The sequence below is a fragment of the Rhinoderma darwinii genome, chromosome 12, assembly GCF_050947455.1.
Source record: "Rhinoderma darwinii isolate aRhiDar2 chromosome 12, aRhiDar2.hap1, whole genome shotgun sequence".
Taxonomy (NCBI): Eukaryota; Metazoa; Chordata; class Amphibia; order Anura; family Rhinodermatidae; genus Rhinoderma; species Rhinoderma darwinii.
The window spans coordinates 50666431-50689599 of record NC_134698.1 but is presented as its reverse complement, the minus strand read 5'-3'; the positions used below and the strand labels follow the sequence as shown (position 1 = coordinate 50689599).

General features: G+C 43.3%; 1 protein-coding gene across 4 annotated transcripts in view; it reads right to left on the bottom strand.

Annotated features, from left to right (window-relative positions):
* RYR3 (ryanodine receptor 3) overlaps positions 1–23169 on the bottom strand; it is a 658838-nt gene that overhangs the window by 299002 nt on the left and 336667 nt on the right. For all 4 annotated transcript variants that reach the window (XM_075844915.1, XM_075844916.1, XM_075844917.1 and 1 more), the window contains 5 exons: positions 20843–21069; positions 19104–19908; positions 16422–16622; positions 16233–16335; positions 13282–13416 (listed from right to left, as the gene is read on the bottom strand). In XM_075844915.1, coding sequence (XP_075701030.1) covers positions 13282–13416; positions 16233–16335; positions 16422–16622; positions 19104–19908; positions 20843–21069 — 1471 coding nt within the window. The remainder of the gene's footprint in view (positions 1–13281; positions 13417–16232; positions 16336–16421; positions 16623–19103; positions 19909–20842; positions 21070–23169) is intronic.

Genomic DNA, 23169 nt, shown 5'->3' with positions numbered 1-23169 from the left:
CCGTAAGACGTTTCTCTCCTTCCGGGAGAGTTGCAGACTGTATTTCCGCCTAAAACCCCACTCCTCAGGTTCCGAGAACCAGCGGGTGGGTATCATCATATCCCGACTCCAGGAAGGGCCCCAAGAGTGGGCCTTCTCCTTGGCTCCTGACGCCCCTGAACTTTCCTCTGTTGATCGTTTTTTCTCTGCCCTCGGACTCATTTACGACGAGACTGACAGGACTGCTTTAGCCGAGAGTCAGCTGGTGACCTTACATCAGGGTAGGAGACCGGTTGAGGAATACTGTTCTGATTTTAGAAAGTGGTGCGTAGCTTCTCGGTGGAACGATCCGGCCCTAAGGTGCCAGTTTAGGTTAGGATTATCTGACGCCCTGAAGGATCTGCTGGTTAGCTACCCCTCTTCTGACTCCCTTGACCAGGTTATGGCCCTAGCAGTACGACTTGACCGACGTCTCAGGGAACGTCAGCTTGAACGTTTCAATGTGCTCCCCTCTGACTTTTCTGCGATCCCCCCCGAGGTCCCGTCTCCTCGCCCCTCCACGGAGGACTCGGAGGTACCTATGCAACTCGGGGCCTCCATGTCCCCTCGACAACGTAGGGAGTTTCGAAGAATGAATGGTCTCTGCTTCTACTGTGGGGGCGACAAGCATCTACTGAACACCTGTCCCAGGCGCAAGAATAAAAAGCAGGAAAACTTCCGCGCCTAAGTGATCATCGGGGAGGTCACTTGGGCGCACAGGTATTTCCCGTTAATGTGAAACGCAATAAAATTTTGCTTCCCTTTCAGGTCTCGTTTGCTGGCCGGTCTGCCACGGGCAGTGCTTTCGTGGATTCTGGCTCATCTGCTAATATCATGTCTGTGGAATTTGCTATGTCTCTAAAGATGCCTTTTATTGATTTACCTTATCCTATCCCTGTAGTAGGTATCGACTCAACTCCCCTTGCTAATGGTTATTTTACTCAGCATACTCCTGTTTTTGAACTCCTGGTTGGCTCCATGCATTTGGAGCAGTGCTCTGTACTGGTGATGCAGGGATTATCGTCTGATCTGGTATTAGGTCTTCCCTGGTTGCAGTTGCATAATCCCACATTTGATTGGAATACTGGGGATCTCACCAAATGGGGTAATGAATGTCTTATGTCATGTCTTTCTGTTAACTCTATTTCTCCCCGGGAGGAGGTAAACACGCTTCCGGAGTTTGTTCAGGACTTCGCCGATGTGTTTTCTAAGGAGGCCTCCGAGGTGTTGCCCCCCCATAGAGATTACGATTGCGCCATCGATTTGGTGCCTGGTGCCAAGCTTCCTAAGGGTAGGATATTTAATCTTTCATGTCCTGAACGTGAAGCTATGAGGGTGTATATCCAAGAATGCCTGGCCAAGGGTTTCATTCGCCCCTCGACTTCTCCTGTAGGTGCTGGCTTCTTCTTCGTGGGGAAGAAGGATGGTGGTCTTAGGCCGTGCATTGATTATCATAAACTGAATAAGGTCACCGTAAGGAACCAGTACCCACTTCCTTTGATTCCGGATCTTTTTAATCAGGTTCAGGGAGCCCAATGGTTTTCTAAGTTCGATCTACGGGGGGCATATAACCTTATCCGCATCAAAGAGGGGGATGAGTGGAAAACTGCGTTCAACACACCCAAGGGTCATTTTGAATACCTGGTCATGCCCTTTGGGTTGTGTAATGCCCCTGCTGTCTTCCAGAATTTTATTAATGAAATCCTGAGAGATTACCTGGGTAATTTTCTTGTTGTGTACCTTGATGACATACTGGTGTTTTCCAAGGACTGGTCCTCCCACGTGGAGCATGTCAGGAAGGTGCTCCAGGTCCTTCGGGAGAATAATCTGTTTGCTAAGACTGAAAAATGTGTCTTTGGGGTACAGGAGATACCATTTTTAGGGCAAATCCTCACTCCTCATGAATTCCGCATGGACCCTGCCAAGGTTCAGGCTGTGGCGGAATGGGTCCAACCTGCCTCCCTTAAGGCGTTACAGTGTTTTTTAGGGTTCGCCAACTATTACAGGAGATTTATTGCCAACTTCTCGGTCGTCGCTAAGCCTCTTACGGACCTTACTCGCAAGGGTGCTGATGTCCTCCATTGGCCCCCTGAGGCCGTCCAGGCCTTGGAGACCCTCAAGAAGTGCTTTATCTCGGCCCCCGTGCTGATTCAGCCCAACCAAGAGGAGCCATTTATTGTGGAGGTTGACGCATCCGAGGTGGGAGTGGGGGCCGTCTTGTCCCAGGGTACCAGCTCCCTCACCCATCTCCGCCCCTGTGCTTACTTCTCTAGGAAGTTTTCGCCCACAGAGAGTAACTATGATATTGGCAACCGCGAACTTCTAGCCATTAAATGGGCTTTTGAAGAGTGGCGGCACTTCCTGGAGGGGGCCAGACACCTTACGGATCACAAGAATCTGGTTTTCCTAGAATCGGCCCGGAGGCTTAATCCTAGACAAGCTCTGTGGGCACTATTCTTTACCAGATTTAATTTCTTGGTTACCTATAGGGCTGGGTCCAAGAATATTAAGGCTGATGCTCTGTCACGTAGTTTCATGGCCAATCCTCCTTCCGAGAAGGATCCTGCTTGTATTTTACCCCCTGGTATAATCGTTTCTGCCACGGATTCTGATTTAGCTTCTGAGATTGCGGCTGATCAGGGTTCAGCTCCCGGGAATGTCCCTGGGGACAAACTGTTTGTTCCCCTGCAATACCGGCTAAGGGTACTCAGGGAAAACCATGACTCCGCTCTATCTGGTCATCCTGGCATCTTGGGCACCAAACACCTCATTACCAGAAACTATTGGTGGCCTGGGTTGACTAAAGATGTTAGGGTAGAAAAAAGGAGGAGGAGAACCTCCAGCTCACCTTGTGAGTACAAGTAGGTGTACTATGATCTTAGACGTTAGGGCTTACGTCGCCGCTTGTGAGGTTTGCACTAGGTCCAAAACCCCTAGGTCCCGACCTGCGGGCCTACTACGTTCCTTGCCCATTCCCCAGAGACCTTGGACCCATATCTCCATGGATTTTATCACCAATTTGCCCCCATCTCAGGGCAAGTCGGTGGTGTGGGTGGTAGTAGACCACTTCAGCAAGATGTGCCACTTTGTGCCCCTTAAGAAGCTACCTAACGCCAAGACGTTAGCTTCTTTGTTTGTGAAACACATCCTGCGTCTCCATGGGGCCCTAGTCAATATCGTTTCTGACAGAGGGGTACAATTTGTTTCCTTATTTTGGAGAGCTTTTTGCAAAAAGTTGGAGATTGATCTGTCCTTCTCCTCCGCCTTCCATCCCGAAACTAATGGCCAAACGGAAAGGACTAACCAATCCCTGGAACAATATTTAAGGTGTTTCATCTCTGACTGTCAATTCGATTGGGTCTCATTCCTTCCCCTTGCTGAATTTTCCCTGAATAACCGGGTCAGTAACTCGTCAGGGGTCTCCCCGTTTTTCTGTAATTTCGGGTTTAACCCAAGGTTCTCCTCTGTTTCCCCTGGTTGTTCCAATAATCCTGAGGTAGAGGATGTTCATCGGGAACTGTGCACAGTCTGGGCCCAGGTTCAGAAGAACCTAGAGGCGTCCCAGAGCGCACAAAAGATTCAGGCTGATAGTAGACGTTCTGCTAACCCCCGGTTTGTCGTCGGGGATTTGGTCTGGTTGTCGTCCAGGAACTTGCGCCTTAAGGTCCCGTCCAGGAAGTTTGCTCCACGATTTATTGGACCTTATAAGATCATTGAAGTCCTCAACCCTGTATCCTTCCGTCTGGAGCTGCCCCCATCCTTTCGCATACATGACGTCTTCCATGCCTCCCTCCTTAAACGCTGCTCCCCGTCCTGGTCCCCCTCGAGGAAACCTCCTGTTCCCGTTCTCACCCCTGAGGGGGTGGAATTCGAGGTGGCCAAGATTATGGACAGTAGGATGGTCCAGGGCTCCCTCCAGTACCTGGTCCATTGGAGAGGATACGGGCCGGAGGAGAGGACTTGGGTACCTGCCCGTGATGTTCACGCTGGGGTATTGATCAGGAGGTTCCACCTTCTCTTCCCTACTAAACCGGGTCCTCTTAGTAAGGGTCCGGTGGCCCCTCATAAAATGGGGAGTACTGTTAGGGATCTGCCAGGTACTACGTCTAGGTATACTCCTGGGATTAATCAATCCACACCTGAGGCCAGACCTGTTAGACTGACACCGTCTCCCACCAACCAGGGTTGCAGGCTCAGGAGTGGGAGAGCCTATCGCGGCCTGGTCAGTCGGAGTTAGCTCCGCCTCCTGTCCTTTATTACCTGCCGTGTTCTCTTCCTCAGTGCTTGTAATTCTTCTGGATTCCTGGCCCCACTGCTGCTTGCTCCAGCCTGCTTCTGCCGTGCTTCTGCCTTGCTGCAGTTCCGCTTAACCTGCTTCGCTTTGCCCCTAGCTTGCTTCCTTCTCCGTGCTCACGTTGGTATACTCCACTTCATCCTGGTCCTGACTACTCATTCACCGCTCCGTTTCCTCGCGGCGTTCCGTGGGCTACTGCCCCTTCATTTGCGTGTTCCCTGTTTGTTCTCCCGTGCACTTAGACAGCGTAGGGACCGCCACCCAGTTGTACCCCGTCGCCTAGGGCGGGTCGTTGCAAGTAGGCAGGGACAGGGCGGTGGGTAGATTAGGGCTCACTTTCCCTTCACCTCCTTCCTGCCATTACAGTACGCTCTGCAGCTGACAAAAAAAGACCAAAAGATAGCTCTACCTACGAAGAGCGCAGGTATACTTACCCTCTTGACTCTTTTCAGTTCTGGGCACTGTCATTTTAGGTGCTGATGCCATCCAGCGTGAGGACGTAGTGGTGCATACAATGTCCTGGTGCTGGACGGCGTCAGGACTCTGAGCGGCAATGCCCGTAGTTGAAGAGGAGCAGGGAGGGCAAGTATAACTGCAAATCCGTGGATTTCAGTGTTATGTGGAGACCGTGGTTGTCACTTAGAGTGTGGGTGAATTGTTGCACTATGAAATAGTGGAGGCACTGAAAAGAAATGTAATTATATTGGTAAAGTTTTTATGGGACACTGTGGATGTCATGATCATGGGGGCACTTTGGCTAACATTTTTGGGGGCGTTGTCATAGTTGTCGGTCACTGACCCTGCTTTAGGGGGGCCTCAATGTCACCTAATATAGGGGCACTGCAGTTGCCATTATGAAAGAAACATGGTTGCCAATATGATGAAACTGTAGCTGTTGTTATGAGATCATTGTGTCTAGTTCTATTATGGGGGCACTAGCCAGAAATTATGACGGCCTATCAAAATATTTGAGAGTGGGGCTTATTTATGAATTTTTTTTCAGTATAAAAGATATAGGTGACACACATCAAACATTTCTGGGAAGCAAATTCTGCAGTCGTCAGGTGAAGTTGTCATGGTGGTATGGACCGGATGGAGAAGATGAGGAAACAAAGTCTACAATCAGAAGGCGCCACCTGTGAGTCACGTCAGCTCCTAAAGTCGACCGAGCTGCTGTAAGCCCCGCCACCACCTGTGCTTAATTATCTGATATCCTCGCAGCCGTGACAGCCGCCGCTTCAGCCGCCATCGTTAGGTCTGCCTTTATCCACCTGTTAAGACGAGGGGGGTATATTGGAGTTGGGGTGGGGAGGCTTCTAAAAACTTTTGGACATTTGCTAGGTGGGTTGGCTTTCTGGTCACATTGGGTCTGTTGAATATGGGGTCAGGGTAGATATTGGGTTTCAAGTTTACTGTACAAAATTCTCTGTGTAGGGGTTAATAATGGCAATATTGTTTTTTTATTATAAACTAATCTGCTAATTTTACCTCAATATGTGTGGAGATGTGTCCCTTTACCAGTGTGGTTATTCACTATGGGGCTATACATGAAATGGCCACCTGCTCTGTAATGTGCAATTTCCATATAGTGGTAAAGCTGGCTTTACACCTCATATATTTCATAAGGGTACATATAATTTTTTTTTAGCGCATTGCATGAAAAGGATGCCTGCTTTACCACTATTTGAAACTTATATGGAGGGAATTCATAAAATGTCTGCCTGCTCTACGACTACAATACAGTGGTAGAGCAGGAGGCTATTTAAAGTATTCCCCCTATACTATGTAAAGTGGTAGAGGAATAAGTCTCCACACATTAGGTAAAATTAGCTATTCGCAGATTAGTTCATATTAAAACAGCCTTCATAACCCCCCAAAGATAAATTATGCACAACAAACTAGCATTCACCCTGCCTATGAAATTTATATGGGGGACTACATGAAATGCCTGCCTGCTCTACCACTATACAAAAAAATAACAAGATTTTGGATCTCACTGCTAAATCTATTTCTCAATGAATTCATTGGGGGACACAGCATAATGGATATATGGTCCTGCCACTAGGAGGCGACACTTTGTAAGAAAGAGTCTTGGCTCTGCCCAGGAGTCCATACCCTTCTCGCAGACACTGGGGTAAATTCAGTTCGTACAATAGCAAAAATACAAACATGTCCACAGTCCCTTAAGAAAACTGAACAGAATTACAGGTACCGGGCCTAGAATAAACATCAAAAAAATGAGAGGGCAGGCTTTCTATCCCCCAATGGATTCAAGGAATAACATATTTTACAGTAAGTACAAAAATCTTGTTTTCTCATTAAACATTGGGAGATACAGAACCATGGGACATCCTAATGCAGTCCCAAAGGGTAGGAAAAAAAAATTACAAGTACAGCCATACGACCAGCCTAACACAGAGCTGCCTACAACACTCTGCGATCCAGACTGGCATCAGCAGAGACCAAAGGATGAATTTGGTAAAACTTAGTGAAAGTGTGCACAGAAGCCCAGGTAGCAGCCTTGCACACCTGTTCAACTGAAGCTTGATACCTGATGCCCAGGAGGCACCAACAGCCTTTGCAGAAAGGGCAGTAACACAAAGGGGAGTTACTTTACCCTTGGACCGAAGGGTTTCCAAAATCACAGACCAGTTCCAGCACGCAATAGTGGCCCTGGATGCTGTCAAACCCTTGCGGGACCCTTTAGGAATAGAAAAAAAAAAAGAATTGAAATACCAAAACAACTCTGTCACAGCCAAATAGATTCGGACTGCTCTTACCAAATCCAGAAAATGTAAAGCCTGTTCCCTTGGATGAGATGGCAAAGGGCAAAAAGAAGGGAGAACAATGTATTCATTAATGTGGGAGGTAGAGACTACCATTAGTAAAAAAGATGAAAAAGGTTGGAACACCACCTGATCCTTATGGACGACTAAAAAAGGTGACTAGCAGGACAAGGCAGCAAGCTACAAAAACCTGCCTCATGGAGGTGAAAGTCACATTCCAGGAAAGCAAAATGTCTCTCAAGGGTCTGGAAGGAGCCAACTGAAGAGCTCTGACTACAAAATTAAGATCCCAAGTCATATTAGGATGTCTGAAAGGAGGAACTGCATGAGCAATCCCCTGCAAAAAGTCTTTACCTCAGAATGAAAAGCCAAAGTTCTCTGAAAAAAACTGGACCTAGCAGAGATATGACCCCTTAAGGAAGATAAACCAAGTCCCTGTTAGAGGCAGGAATGACAGAGCTCTAGGTGTGGAACACTGGAACGGACGGAAATTGTTGCGTTCACACCAGCGGATATAAGCCTACCATGTACAGTGGTACAACTTGGCTGATTGAGGTTTTCCGGCCTTCAACATCGTCTAGATGACTGTCTCAGAACCTCAGCTTCCACAGCAAAGCCATTAAATGCATCAGAGGTAAAGTGGGGTGGCATAGCGAACCTTGGGAAGGGATGTCGGGAAGAAGCAGTAGACGTAATGGCATGTCAGCGAGAAGGTAGATTACATCTGTGTACCAGAACCAGAGAGGCAAGTCCAGAGCCACCAAAATCGCAGAAAATCCCTTCCTCTTAAGTCTCTTGAGCAGAAGTGAAGGGAAAAGATATAGGAAAGAGTACTCTCTCCATGGAGTGAACAGCACGTTGAGTGGATGGCCTTGGGATCCTGTGCCATGCCCACGTAGCTCGGAAACTTGTGGTTGAGACAGGATGCTAAGAGATTTACATCTGGGTAGTCCCACCTCTAGCACAGGCGATGAAACACCTTTGGGTTACGTGACCACTGTTGGGCCCAATTGTCCACTGCTGGTATGTGGACCGCTAACAGAAATGGACCATGTTGCTCCGCCCAAAGTGGGATTCGCGAAGCTTGCAAAAGAGTTGTCCCTGGTTCCGCCCTGGTGGGTCACACAAAAAACCACAGTGTAGTTCTCTGTCTGGATCTTGACAGCCCGACCCTGAAAAAGAGTAAAGGGGAAAAAGGCTAGGAAGATTGCCCTCAATTAAAACCGACTGCAAGGACCTCCCTTCCTGCGGCCAAGTTTCCTGAATTGTGTGAGGACCGAAAACTGCTCCCTATCCAGACAGACTGGCATCTCTTGAGATGACAAGCCAATGGAGTGTAGGAGAAGACTGACCCATCAAGATGGTTGGTGAGGTCTGCCACCATCGCAACCACCAAATGGACCTGAGCGGGCAGAAAAAATCAATTTGACCAGCGAGTCCTGAGACTTGTTCCAGCATTAAAAGGATTGCGCTCTGCAGGAACCTGGAGTGGAACTGTGCTTATGGAACCACCTCGCAGATCGACACCGCTATGCCAAGCACTCACATGCAAAAAAACATGTAGATCAAAGAGTGTCCTGGGGACGTAGACTCACCTCAGTTCGAGTGGAGGCTACCTTTTCCACCGTAAGAAAGAGCCTTGCTGTCCTGGTGTTGAGTATCTGTCCAAAAACTTCATGCTCTGAGTTGGGACCAATGAGGATTTTTCCTTTTAATGAACCCTCCAAACCATCTCAGAGTGTCCTGAGAGTTCTGGAGACTGTGAAGATTCTCCTCTCTGGAGGTTGCCTTAACCAAAAGGTCGTATCCAGGTAAGGAATGACAGCGACTCTCCTGGCGTGGAGAAGCGCAATGTGAGTCAACATGACATTAATAAACACCTAAGGAGACGTGGTAAGCCTAAAAGGGAGAGAAACAAATTCGAAATGTAGCGAACCTACCGCGAAACAAAGGAAACGTTAGTGGGTCCTTGCGATGGGGATGTAGAGATATGAATCGTGAATGCCGAAGTAAGAGAGCATTTCTCCCAATGTGATGACGACCTTAAGGATTCCATACAAAACTGCCATAGGCTGAAAAGGTACACCTGAAAGGCCGGGGGCTGAGCAAAAACAGAGATAACAACTGCCACCTGGGCTGAACACAAGCAGGAGATTAAACTAGAAAGCCGGGCTGCAGCGATGATGAGATGAGAAGTGAGCATGTTGACCATCCCGCAAAAGACCAGAAACAAATCCTCAGGCGTAAGTAAAGACTAAACCCCTAGAAACCTCCTTAGAGAAGGATTCCCTCCCCAATAAAAACATCCCCTAAAGAAGGAACTCACAGCACTTCCCTAGACAGCAGAAGAAAGAGAGGGGGATGGGAACATTCTTACCCTCTCGGGTGCGTGCAAGGTCACCTCCTTAGTAACCTCGCATATGTAGTGGGGTACTGGCACTCCGTTTACAGCAGCAGAAAATATAAGTTAGGTGACTGGCGGATAGGGAGAAATAGAGCAGAGGACTGCCTAGTTTCCCAACACCCACAAGGGGTTGACATAGACTGTAAACAGGCTGAAAACCCACCTGCAGCAAAGGAAAGAAAAAAAAAATAATCAGGTCATGTCTGCCACCTACATCAATAGGTGAAAAACTGAATTAGCTAGTTTCTGTGGGAAGGGTATGGCCTGCCTGGGTGGAGCCATAACTCTTTCTACGTAGTGTCGCCTCCTAGTGGTAGGAGCATATAGCCATGGTGCTGTGTCCCCCAATAATTAACGAGGCTCTATCACTTTATAAATTATATATGATAGGAATAAATTAATTGGCAACCTGCTTTATTTCTATATGAAACGTACATGGGGTAGTACTAATTATAATAGTAATAATACTCGTGTGCAAGGTGTGAGGGGTTGTCGTCAGTGTGTGGGGTTTGAGTCTAGTGTCTGAAAAAAAACCTTTGTGGGGTCTCTTTAGTGCATCTGGGGTCTGAACAGGATTTATGGGTGTGTCGGGCATCTGAACAGTTCATGTGCACTGCTCATGATTCAAGAACATTAAGGTGAGGAGGAGCCTTTTAAAAGGTGTGTGGCCCCTATAAAGGAGCCTGGTTTATGTAATAAAAAAAAAAATTGTTAAAATATTGGCAAGTTTGCTTCTAACTCATGGGTGGGAGACAAGTTCCCCACCATTGTATTTACTGTGTATGAGGAATACATAAAATGGGCACATGATCTACCACTTTATTATACAGATCGTTTCCTTGGAGGTAATCCATTGGGACTTATTAGGGGTTACTTGGCTTGGAAAGGTTGAGAAAAGTCCCTTTCAGTATTCGTTTTACTCAGTGTTTTACTATTCAATATGGAAATGTAAAATTTGTTTTCTAAATTATATATTTGTTTCTAAATAATTATTCATATGGTTATTTTTAGCGTAATAGATTGTGGAAACTTATGGTATATATTCCTTCCAGACGATATATAAATCTGTTTAACAAATAAAGAACAAACTAATTGTTTCTGTGTCTGCCTCTGTGACATTCTTCGTGCCTGCATTTGTGCTTACATGTATATATCTTCTTTTTGTTTTGTTTCTACTCTGCTGCTACATATGTCCTAGATGTGGTCACCTATCACTATTCACAGCGAGTTTTACTGTTATGATTTTTTTTATGATTGCTTGACTCTGTCATTGTATTCTTCAATAAAACTAGTTTAAAAAAAATAATAATAATGAAAAATCCCACATGTAATGATGAACACGTTCTATTACCATATTGTAGCTCTGCACAAAAACAGTTAACCGCCTGTACTAGCATACACATACATTGTAGACCATGCTGACTACCACTAGATGTCACGATCAACATTTTCATAATGCTTAGTAAATGAGGATGTATTGATGTCTGCAGAAATTGTGAAAATACATAGCAAGTGCTAAGCCACGTAAAGGTAAGTTGTGGAACATCAAAATGTATATAGAACTGGATGTCAAAAATACTTCAGCTAAAGGGTTGTTTTTTAACTGTTTTCTCTTTGTTTTTTTTTTTGTTTTTTTAATCTAGCCCTCTTATTCAGAAAGAATAAGAATGTTTTCCCAAGACGTGTTAAAAAAAAAAATACATCCATCCTACATCCCCACGGTGCCTACTGCCCTGAGCATCGCTGTATGTAAACATTGAAGTGGTGCTCAGGTCCTTACATGCACCCCCCCTTTGCCGTCTGTGGAATGTACAGGACTACTGTACATTGGAAAGTAAAGGTGTCCCCACTGCGACAAACGGTCAGCATGTGACATATGAAAACCTCTCTGTGCAATTTATGGGAGTCCTGTACATAGTTTTTATAACTATTGGGAAAGCCCTCTTAGGGCCTGTTTACATCAGCGTCAGCCTTCCGTTCATGGGTTCCGTTCGACCTTTCTGTCACACGGAAATTAAAGCTTCCGTTTGCATTACCATTGATTTCAATGGTAATGCTTCCATTGCAGTTGCTTTCTGTTTGTTTCCATTTTGTAAAGTTAAATTTTTTTTTTCGCGGAAACAATAGCTTCGTTGACGAAGGGCCTGTTCACATCACCGTTCGCTTTCCGTTCCGGGGTTCCGTCTGAGGTTTCCGTCGGGTGAAAGTGAAAGCACAGCTTCCGTTTCAGTCACCATTGATCTCAATGGTGACGGAAACATCGCTAATGCTTTCCGTTCGTCACCATTCCGGCAGGTTCCCGGTTTTCCGACTTATACAATAGCAGAGTCGACTGCGCTATTGATTCCGTCGGAAAACCGGAAACCTGCCAGAATGGTGACGAACGGAAAGCATTAGCGATGTTTCCGTCACCATTGAGATCAATGGTGACTGAAACGGAAGCCGTGCTTTCACTTTCACTTTCTGTTGCGGGGTTCACTTGACGGAAACCTCAGACGGAACCCCGGAACGGAAATGAACGGTGATGTGAACAGGCCCTAAGCTATTGTTTCTGTTCATCGGTTCCACCGATGGAAAGGTCGAACGGAACCCATGAATGGAAGCCCGACGCTGATGTGAACACAACATTATGCTCCGTTCACACCTATTTTGAGGCTTCCGTTCATAATGGAAGAAACAACGATGTGACAGGTCTGTCGACAACAAACACCAACGGCACCCGACATACCCCAATGACTTATAATGGGCTCCGTTGAATTTCCTTCTAGGTGTCCGTCGTTTTAACAGGAAAAATAGTGCTGCATGCCACGCTATTTTTCCTGTCAAAAACAACCGCATCTGTGTCGGTGGATCCTTACCTCATGAAAAAGATTGCTACATAAAAAAAAGAAGGAAAATCTCTGTAGTAAACTATAACAAATATAAGCTTTTCTCATCTTCAAGTCCTTTTAAAATGAAATCTCAGAAGAAGCTTATACTATAAAAATCCCTTCCATATTGATTGGATAGCCGGCAATGATGATTCTTTCTATTCGATCAGCTGTCAAACAAATAGATGTCTGGTTGGAAAGGGTATTTGGATGGTAGACAACTTTTCCATATGTCCATCAAGCTACAAATTTGTTATGGTGATAGCAATGATTTACGACTGCTGGAGTATCGATATCCAGTAGTATTTTGCTTACACCAGCACACTTTCTTGAGTTAGAAATGAGTCTAAACATTTGAATTATGTGGCCAAACATATATGTGGTGCACCCAAGGCATCCAAGTCATTTCAGTGTACAGATGCTTCAGAGGTACCGACAGGTGGTACAGTCCTTCAGCAATAACAAAGCAGTTATTTTCTCACACTGAATGTCTAACCTTATTGAAATCTGATGCTTCTAACTACACCTAAAATTAGTCCTGGTAGCGGAGTCCTGAGCCTGATCTGGAAAGGTCTGTGTTAGGAAAGGCTTTCTGTCACTCTAATAAGATCCTATCATTTTAATTTTAGTTTACTATCAGATATTAGCAGAGATTGTAAAGGATTAACCTTCTGCATCAGATGTCTTCTAAACCTGCCAAATCCACGGACATGGCGTCAATAATCTCAGGCATTAGGAGATGCTATGTTAAGGGGCTTAAAGCAATATAAACACCTTTCATGTCATTAACTCATTCTGGTTACAACATAATAAACTATGAAACCTGCTATATTCTTAGCAGTTGCTTTTTTTCCAAGCCATCCTTTCCTCTATTAATGCTGCACAGTTCCTCCCTCAGCTATAACTTACTAGGAGATTTTTCCTCCTCCTCTGCTGGGTCCTGCTCTTCAGTTTGCCGGCCTTTGATTTTGTACATCAATGATCGAAGACGACCGGTCCATGACGCATCTTCCGCCTCTTCTTCCTCTTCATCAAGTGGAATGCCTTTATTTAAAAAAAAATAAAAAAAAGTTTAATACTGTACAATCCAAAAGATGTAAAAAAAATAAATACAATAAGTAAAATTGAAAAAAAATAAATAACATTAATTGATTTATACATAAAAATAACATGTATGTAATGTTATCATCTACAAAAGTTTAGTGATGAAGTCACGAACAGGGTAGGATAGGGCCACAGACAATCTATATGCTACTGTACGTCAATATACTGAGGTATTCTCCTCTAAAAGCAATGCTTCTAGGAAAAAATACCTTTTTAATATGGCATCTGATGGAACATGGCATCATTTATTTTTTTTCTTGCATGAAATCAGAGACGTATACGAAAATAACGGAAGAGCCAGATGTCACATTATAGGTTTTGTCGCGTTTCTGTCATGGTTTCCGTTATGTTCTTCTGTGAATGCCGCATGAACTCGACAGAGACGCGTGAGACGTATGGCAAGTCGTATGTAAGAAACAATACTCACGCTCGTGATCAGCTAGGGCATGTTCACACGGCTTATTTTCAGGGGTATTTCGAAGCGTTACGCTGTAAAATACACTTGAAATATGTCTGCGAACAGTTTTCCATTGATTTCAATGGGAAATACACTGTGCAGTTCATATGAGGTATATTTTTATGCTGCTGAATTAAAAATACGCATTGTAAAAAGTAGTGGCATGTCACTTCTTGAGCCGTTTTTGGAGCTGATTTTGCATTGACATTACAAAAAAATTCTTAAAGAAAATACACCTCAAAATGTGCTTCAAAATACACCTCAAAATATGCTGCAAAATACACCTCAAAATATGCTTAAAAATACGCCTTAAAATATGCTTCAAAATACGCCTTGAACTATGCTTAAAAATACGCCTTGAACTATGCTTCAAAATACACCTCAAAATACACCTCAAAATATGCTTCAAAATACGCCTCGAAATATGCTTGCAAACACCAAAAACGCTTTGATAATCAGCTCCAAAAACACCTGGATTCAGAGACTGCTTTCTCTTGAAATCAGCCTCGTATTATTCAGTACGTGTGAACATACCCTTGACTAGGGCCGGCGTTAGGGGGGTGGCAAACTGAGCAATTGGCACATAACATTTATAGGCCAGGTAGCACGGGCCCCCCTCATGCCCCAGTGACGTCGCTAGCAAAGGGGGGAGCAGTGCTAGCGACTGCTACATACTATTGTATCTGCATCCTCAGGATGCAGATACAATTGATTATAGGTTACAGGCCACGTTAGGCCTGCAGCCTATAAGGTGCTGGGAAGAATCTCTGCGCAGGCCATCGTGATGATGTCACTGCATCACGCTGACCTACGCAAGAATTCCGCCCGGAGGCTGTGAAGCCCTCCATCCGTTGCAGGAACGGGTCTAGGTAAGTACAGTTGTAGTTTTTTTTTGGGGGGGTGGGGGCTCTGTGGCACTATATACAAGGTGGAGGGCAGTGTGGCACTAAATACAAGGGGGGGCTGTGTGTGGCACTATCTACAAGGGGTGGCTGTGTGTGTGATGCCATCTACAAGGGGGGCTGTGTGTGAGATGCTATCTACAAGGGGGACTGTGTGTGGCGCTATCTACATGGGGTTGTGTGTGGCGCTATCTACAGGAGGCTGTGTGTGGCGCTATCTACAGGAGGCTGTGTGATGCAATTTACAAAGGATGCAGTGGCGCTATCTACAGGGGGCACAATTACTGTGGGGGCACAAAGTGGGCACGATTACTGATGGTGCACATTTATTGTGTCGAGCACTATGGGTTCATTATTACCATCTGTGGCACAGTTGACTACAAGTTTGTTTAGAGTATGGAGTATAGGTGGGGAGGGTGCTGGAAAAGCAAGAAACCACATGTCTGTGTGTCAATTTCTGCAGAGACGAGTCATAGTTGGAATAAGTTGTAATTGGTCTGGGCCGGATGGAGAAAAAAAGGTGAACGACTCTAATTAGGGAAAACGGTGAGTCACTAGATATAAATGTGTTGTAATCACTTATATCAGCTGCAGAGCTCCTGTGTAGAACTGCCACCTACCACTATATGTGGTAATATTGTTTTTTGTATGGTGGTTTTTATTAAGTAACAGATTGGGGGTGTTATTCAGTCACTATGTGGTTATGGTGTGGCTGTATTATTCAGTAACAGATTGGGGGTGTTATTCAGTCACTATGTGGTTATGGTGTGGCTGTATTATTCAGTAACAGTATGATAATATTATACTGTCGCTATGTGGTTATGGTGTGGCGGTTTTATTCAGCAACAGTATGGGGATATTATTCAGTCACTATGTGGTTATGGTGTGGCGGTATTATTTGGAACTTATATAGTATTACATACTTACATACAGTAACAGTATGCAGGTAATATTTAATGTGGTATAGTGATATGATTTAATAAATGTATATGTATATAAATAATTTTTTTATGAGAGAGGGGGGACATATGCTTTGGGGCTTGCAACAGTCCTGGACGCACTAGAAATCACTGATGCAGTTTTCTGCACATAGACTTCTGAATTGACAGCACTATTGATACAGTAATTCAGCATTTGGGGCCCCACTTTTAACTTTGCCCAGGGCCAAACTTTGTCTAAAACGGACCCTGCTCTTGATGTTGCAGAGTTTAGTGTCAGTGATAATGAACTGAGGCGCAGTTTATATCTATAATGTTTACAGTAATGCCAAATTGTTGCTGTATGATAATGAGCCAGTCACATGTTACCAGTGCCAGTTATATTGTTTTTAACCCTGGAGCCAGGTTTTAAGAAAGCTGTGATTTGTGACTCCTGAGTCACATTTATTTTATAATTACCACAGTGCATAAGAAGATCCTCATGGAACTCATACAGTTCATCGCGTATCTCTTCAGGGCAGGGGCTATCTTCTTGTTGGGGGAAATTTAAAAGCATATTAATCTAAAGAGAAAAGAAAAAAAATATTATTTTTTCTGCTAGAGATGGCTTGAAAAAGCAAAAAAGGCTTCCTTTGGTCATAATATTACCTGTTCCTGTGGAGGAGAGCGGAACTCCCTTGTTTTCTTGGCCGTCATGGCAGCAGACATGTTCAGTGCTAGCATCAGTTCATTGTAACGGAACTTCTGATTGTACTGAAGCTTTGACACAAAGTTGTCAGAAAAGGAAACAATAGACTCGACACGATGCTTCAGCTCACAGTCACAGAAGTAATGAAGTAGTTCACACATCTAAAACAAATAATGGAAAGTAAATAGTCTGATGGATAAAAAAGACAGTCACTCTCAATACCATTTTTTGAGGGTCCACAGGATTCTTTAATTGGCTTTTCTCTATACAGTGGTGAAGGCAGTGGCGGATTCTCATTAGGGCGGTTTGGGCGGCTGCCCGAGACCCAAGACTCCCAGGGAGCCCATGGCCAAATCGCACAGGCCCCCTCATGCCCAGTGGCATCGCTAGCACCGGAGGAGACCTCATTCACTTGGGTCTGAGTCTGCAGGACTCATATACAAATTAATACTAAAAGGGCTGCAGGCCTAGGAATACTCCCTGCGCAGGCCGGCGTGATGACATACTGCATCATGCCGGTCTGCGAATGCGTCCGGCCCGGAGGATGCGCATGGGTCTGGCCGGAGCGGGAACGGGGCAAGGTAAGTATATATATATATATATATATTTTTTTTTTTAGGGGGATAGCGGGGAAAGCACTGTGTGGCCCTATATACAAGGGGGGGATGCTGTGTAGGGGGTGAGCGCTGTGTGTCCCTATATACAAGGGGGGGAGCGCTGTGTGGCATGGGGGAGTGCTGTGTGGCCCTATATATAAGGGGGGAGCGCTCTGAGGCACTATATACAAGGGGGGAGCGCTGTATGGCCCTATATACAAGGGGGGAAGTGCTGGGGGGCCCTATATACAGGGGGGGAATATCTGTGTGGCGCTAAATATAAGGGGGAAGTGCTGTGTGGCACTATATACAAGGGGGAAGCGCTGTGTGGCACTATATACAAGGGGGAGCACTGTGTGGCACTATATACAAGGGGGAGCACTGTGTGGCGCTTTATACAAGGGGGAGTGCTGTGTGACACTATATACAAGGAGGGCTATATTAATTATATTCAGGGGTTCAGTGTGTGGTATTATTATATTCAGGGGCACAGTGTTTGGTACTATTTTAGTCAGGGGCGCAGTGTATGGTGCTTTTATATTTAGGGGCACAGAGTGTGGCACCATGATAATTTCATCTTCATTTAAAGTTGTGGAAATTATGGAAATGTAAGGAGCCAAAGACATCTGAGTGACAAATTCTGCAGAAATGGGTCATGGCTGGGAGAAGACGTCATGAACTCTAGACCGGATGAAAAAGAAAAAAAAACAAAAAACTAGAATCTGAGACGTTGTCCAGGACTGATAGACAATTCCCCTTGTCAGGAGGCTGTGTTCCTGCACAGTGTGATACTGTCAGCGATGGTTGGAGACTGTCAGTATGTAGGGATACAGCCCTTTGACAAGGGGAATCGTAACACTCATTTTTTAATGCTTGCACAAAAAGATAGTGTTAGCAATAGTTACGGCACGGCAGGGCGGCGGTTGAGTAGGGGGGCCCAAGTTTGGATAACAGCCCTGGGCCTATGGTCTACTTAATCCACCACTGGGTGAAGGGGTAGGAATAATTTCTAGACATACATTAGAGGTGTTTGAAGTCAATGCTTTGATAAATTGTACTATAAAATAAAAACACCTAGGGGATCTTTAATGCTATTAGGCTGCAGTCAACTGCAGTGTTTTGCTACGTTCTTGAATGTTTTTTTTGTGGAATTTTTAACTACGTTTTTTGATGCAACCAGATTTTACATTAAAATCTACAGTGAAATACAAAATGCATTGCATACAACAAAACTTTAGTTTGTAGTGTTTTTGCTGCTTTTTTATGGTCAGTAGCATTTTTTTCAAAAGCATGTTCTGGGCATGGCTTTATTTCTGCCATTTTTCCCCCCATACTTTTCTCTTTAGGACATAAAAAAACGGCAAAAAAAGAGCATGTACAAAACGACACTAAATAAAAAACGACACCAGAATACATTGGCGTTTTAACATGCATTTTTTCATGCAGTTTTAAATACCAGAAAGAAATCTGTGTGAGAAGGAAGCCTAACAATTCAGGAATGCTTATTGCATTCTCCTAAAATACATTTTGCCTTGAAGTGTGCTATAAAGTTACGCTCCATGTCTAGTTAAATGGCTTTAATAACATGAGCTAGGCTTGGTTTGCTCCAGTTTGGAAAATGGAGCTACATTCCATGTTTGCTGGTCATCAATAGACTAAAATCAATTCCAGTACCAGTACATGATTGCTACAGATAATCGCTGTGCAGCATAAAAGTTTTAATGTATTTCTCAGATATCAAGTATTTTCAAAGGATTTAAGTAAAATATTCACATTTTGTGCAGACATATTTTTATAATATGAATATCATGAGCAGCAAATTTTAAGCCACAAAACAAATTTGATTTCATTGGTGCAGCGACTTGCACAAGGATGGGGTTCAAAATGTTACAACACATAGATAGACAGGCTCATGTGATATAAGTGTAAATAGGAAACTGGGTATAAAATGTGATTCGTCATACAATATAGAATTATTAAGGAAGTAGTTTCATACAATAAATCTTATACAGTAGTAAGAAATTGAGTTCCCGAAAAATAAATTACCTGAAGTTTGACAGATTCTGGTAGTCGAGTTTGCAAAAGACCTTTCACAGGAGCCTTGGCTTCCCTTGTTACTTTTTCCCCATCTTCCACAGCTTTTTCCTCATCTTGTGCCACTTCCTCCTTTTCACAGTTCTCTTCTTCATCCTCTTCTTTGTGGTCACCAAAAACATTTGGATCAATGAGTAGCAGAATTTGGCGGACATCCTCATCCGCAAAAACTCCCATTATAAGAAGAGTGGCAATGAGCTTCAGGACTGGCACAAACTGGAACTCTACTTTACCCCCCACAGGATCTCGGATATGGTCTCCACTGCTTTGTACTGCCTCTGTCAGCATGCTAATTGCTTTGGACTTGAGGATGTCAATGGGAATCTCTGGACCATGTTGCTGTCTGTCTTCCCCAGTCAATACAAAGCAAGGTGCTGTAAAATGAAGATCAGATTTCAGACAGGTACTACGTCCTACTCCAGGTAAGCCATGTCTTTTCGATTCATCAGGGAAAAGTCGGATTTGCCGGGTTTCATCAGTTATTGGAATGATGAACTCATTGTTCATCATAAGTTTTCCCTCCTTGGCAGATTCTAGGTAGATACTGATAAGAAGATTGTAGAAACCTGATCTTAAGAGTCCAGGCAAATATTGGTTATCAATGGTATATAGGAGTTGGGACTGATCCACATGGCTGCACAAGGCATGGGCGACACGATTATTACCCAGAGCACAAACAGCACAATACAACTTCAGAGTGTGATAGTGAAATTTCATCAGGTCTTCCTGCTCGGAAAGTTCCAAAATGTCAATACACCTGATAAAATGAAAAAAAAAGAAAAAATATTTCAGACAAAGACATACAGTAAGCAAACTGTATATTAAAATATAACAGTATATTTACTTCAACCCTTGAGGGTAAAGTGTCTCATGGTTATTGAGGTATGTGATTTTTTTCAGTACAGTAAAAACATCAGTAGCTATTCTACTGATGTTTTTTATTGTACTGAAAAAAAACACAGGAATCGTATTTTTTTTTTCATGCCAAGTTTTCATTGTTAACTTAGTCAGCATATTCCTTATTAATGATGCTGTCTACGAGAGGCTCCTAGAACATTGTGGCTTACCGCCATGTTTATGCCATGTGTTTACATATTCTGTGCCCCAACCAAGTCTTGGTAACATAATTGTCTAGCCATCATGCACTGTGCACATATTGTGTATTATGGTATTATCACATTTTCCTCACTTTGTCACTACTTCTTATAGAAAAAAGGCTAAAAGAAAAATACTAGGAGAGAGCTAAAGAGTTTTAAGGTGGCTAACCCCAAAGTTCCAGCAGAAGACTACCCCATTTGGAGTCAATCACTAGCCACTAAGGAATATTACTTATCAATAAGATCAAATAAATTAATTCATATTCAATTAATATGTCTTTTGTGTGCAACGATAACAACAAAGTTTACAATGTAATTAAAGATGAACTTGTACATGTTGTGTAGACGGACGGTCAGCCCGCAAAATTATTTTCTCTGGTGGACCCATGGAACCCCAGTCCAACAAGGTAGTTAACTGAAGACAAATAATTGTACGTACATGTTTGTGTGTGAACATCTTAAAAATAAAATACAATAGGCCGCATAAAGATAGAAATCAATAGCATTATCATACAAGTATATGGCTCTGTTATGTACTGTCAGAAGCATTTTATTTATTGGTATTGAACAAAGTGGTATTTATATGACAATTACCTGTTCTCCTCGGGTATATGCAATGCCATCATCTGCAAGGGTTCCAAACACTGCACCACCCAGCCATGACGTTCACTCACACGTTCCGTTTCCACCTTTAGGAAATTATTTGGCATACGGCTCCAGAGAACGGGTGTAATAGTCTGTACATCCAAACGAGGTGGGCACTGTGGCACAGGATTTTTCTCTTCACTTTTAAATATTGCAGCAGAAAGGGGCATGGTGTTCTGTAAAACCCAAAATGTTAAAAGACATGATTTAATTGAATTTATTTAGAAGAAGGTTAGAAGATAAATTGTTCCATGTCTAACTTCATATGGTGTAGGCATTTGGCTGTTTGCACAGTAATCTTTGCTGACATTTTAGGCATCCAGTAAAAAGCATAAGAATCAATGGCCGTGGACAAAAAATGCCGCGAAAAACGCACAGAAAAAGTCCAGGCATTTCAGATTTTTCTGCGATCAAAAAAATCTGTGTGAACTAGGCCTTACACTACTTCATTATTTCTTTTAAGAGTAGAATAGGCAAAATATATTGTACAAATAATGAAGCTCTCAACTCCTAAGAACCACTAATAAAGTCAGTTGCAACCATATATCACGATGTTAGGCTCTATAATGAAGCAGTAATTTGTATACGGACATAGCTACATCTACAGTGATTATATCATTGAGTAATTTTACAAAATGCCACCGTAACCCATTACACACCCTGTTATAGACCACCAGTGTCTCTTATATTTATTTGTATGTATCCTTATAGTTCTGTTATTATAGGGGTATTCAGTTTTTTTATTTTATTTCTAGAATTGGAAATAATACAATGCGGGAAATACATGAAAACTGTCTAACAGAAAACCTGTTCGCAACCAATCACAGTGCAGCTTTATTTCTTATAGTGCACTTGAAAATGAAATCTGCTCCGGGATTGGTTGCCTGGGTAACAAAGACAGGTTTTCTTTTAGAAAGTTTTCATAAATCTCCCCCATTGTTCTACTATATCTAAATTTTAAATAAAGAAATAAATAAATTCTGATCAAGTGCCTTTTTCAATGCGAGTGCAATTTACCCCTGTCTCTGCAGAGCAGCCCTTGTATCAGTCCTGTGTAATTCACCTATGAGCTAACTGAATAGGACTAAACATGGCGTCCGTGACATCATGTGACTTTTGTCATTCAGTAAGCAACAGTGTTACATGACACATGTGCTGGGTCAACACACTGGACAAATCTATGGACTAAATAGGACTAATGGTGGAATATTGATTATTAAGGTTATTGCTTTACGGTGTATGAATTTACTTGTATAACATGGCTGCCTGTCTCTAGGCGATTTATAACATAGCTGTCTGTCTTGAGGTAGTGTTCTCATATTGTTAATAAAGTTAACGGTTTTAAAAAAAAACAAAAAAACTTAAAGTGTTAACTGAATTCCAGGGTTCACATGACTTATGGGTGGGGATCACATAACTGACAGTTACGCATGTATGCATTGCAGAGGAATAATCTATTGACAATAAAACGGTATGATTTAATATTCTATAAATAAAAAAATACCCCTTTAAATAATCACTGCATTATACAATTGTTCCTATGCACATACAAAGTCACAACTGTACCACTTTTATTGCCAATTGGACTAATGCTTTCTCTTCATCAAACCCTAGTAATGACTTCTTAATGCAAACGCCCATGACCTTAATACCTTCCCGACATATATATATATATATACAGTGAAGGAAATAAGTATTTGATCCCTTGCTGATTTTGTAACTTTGCCCACTGTCAAAGACATGAACAGTCTACAATTTTTTGGCTAGGTTAATTTTACCAGTGAGAGATAGATTATATATAAAAAACAAAAAGGAAAATCACATTGTCAAAATGATATATATTTATTTGCATTGTGCACAGAGAAATAAGTATTTGATCCCCTACCAACCATTAAGAGTTCAGCCTCCTCCAGACCAGTTACACGCTCCAAATCAACTTGGTGCCTGAATTAAAGACAGCTGTCTTACATGGTCACCTGTATAAAAGACTCCTGTCCACAGACTCAATTAATCAGTCTGACTCTAACCTCTACAACATGGGCAAGACCAAAGAGCTTTCTAAGGATGTCAGGGACAAGATCATAGACCTGCACAAGGCAGGAATGGGCTACAAAACCATAAGTAAGACGCTGGGTGAGAAGGAGACAACAGTTGGTGCAATAGTAAGAAAATGAAAGACATACAAAATTACTGTCAATCGACATCGATCTGGGGCTCCATGCAAAATCTCACCTCGTGGGGTATCCTTGATCCTGAGGAAGGTGAGAGCTCAGCCG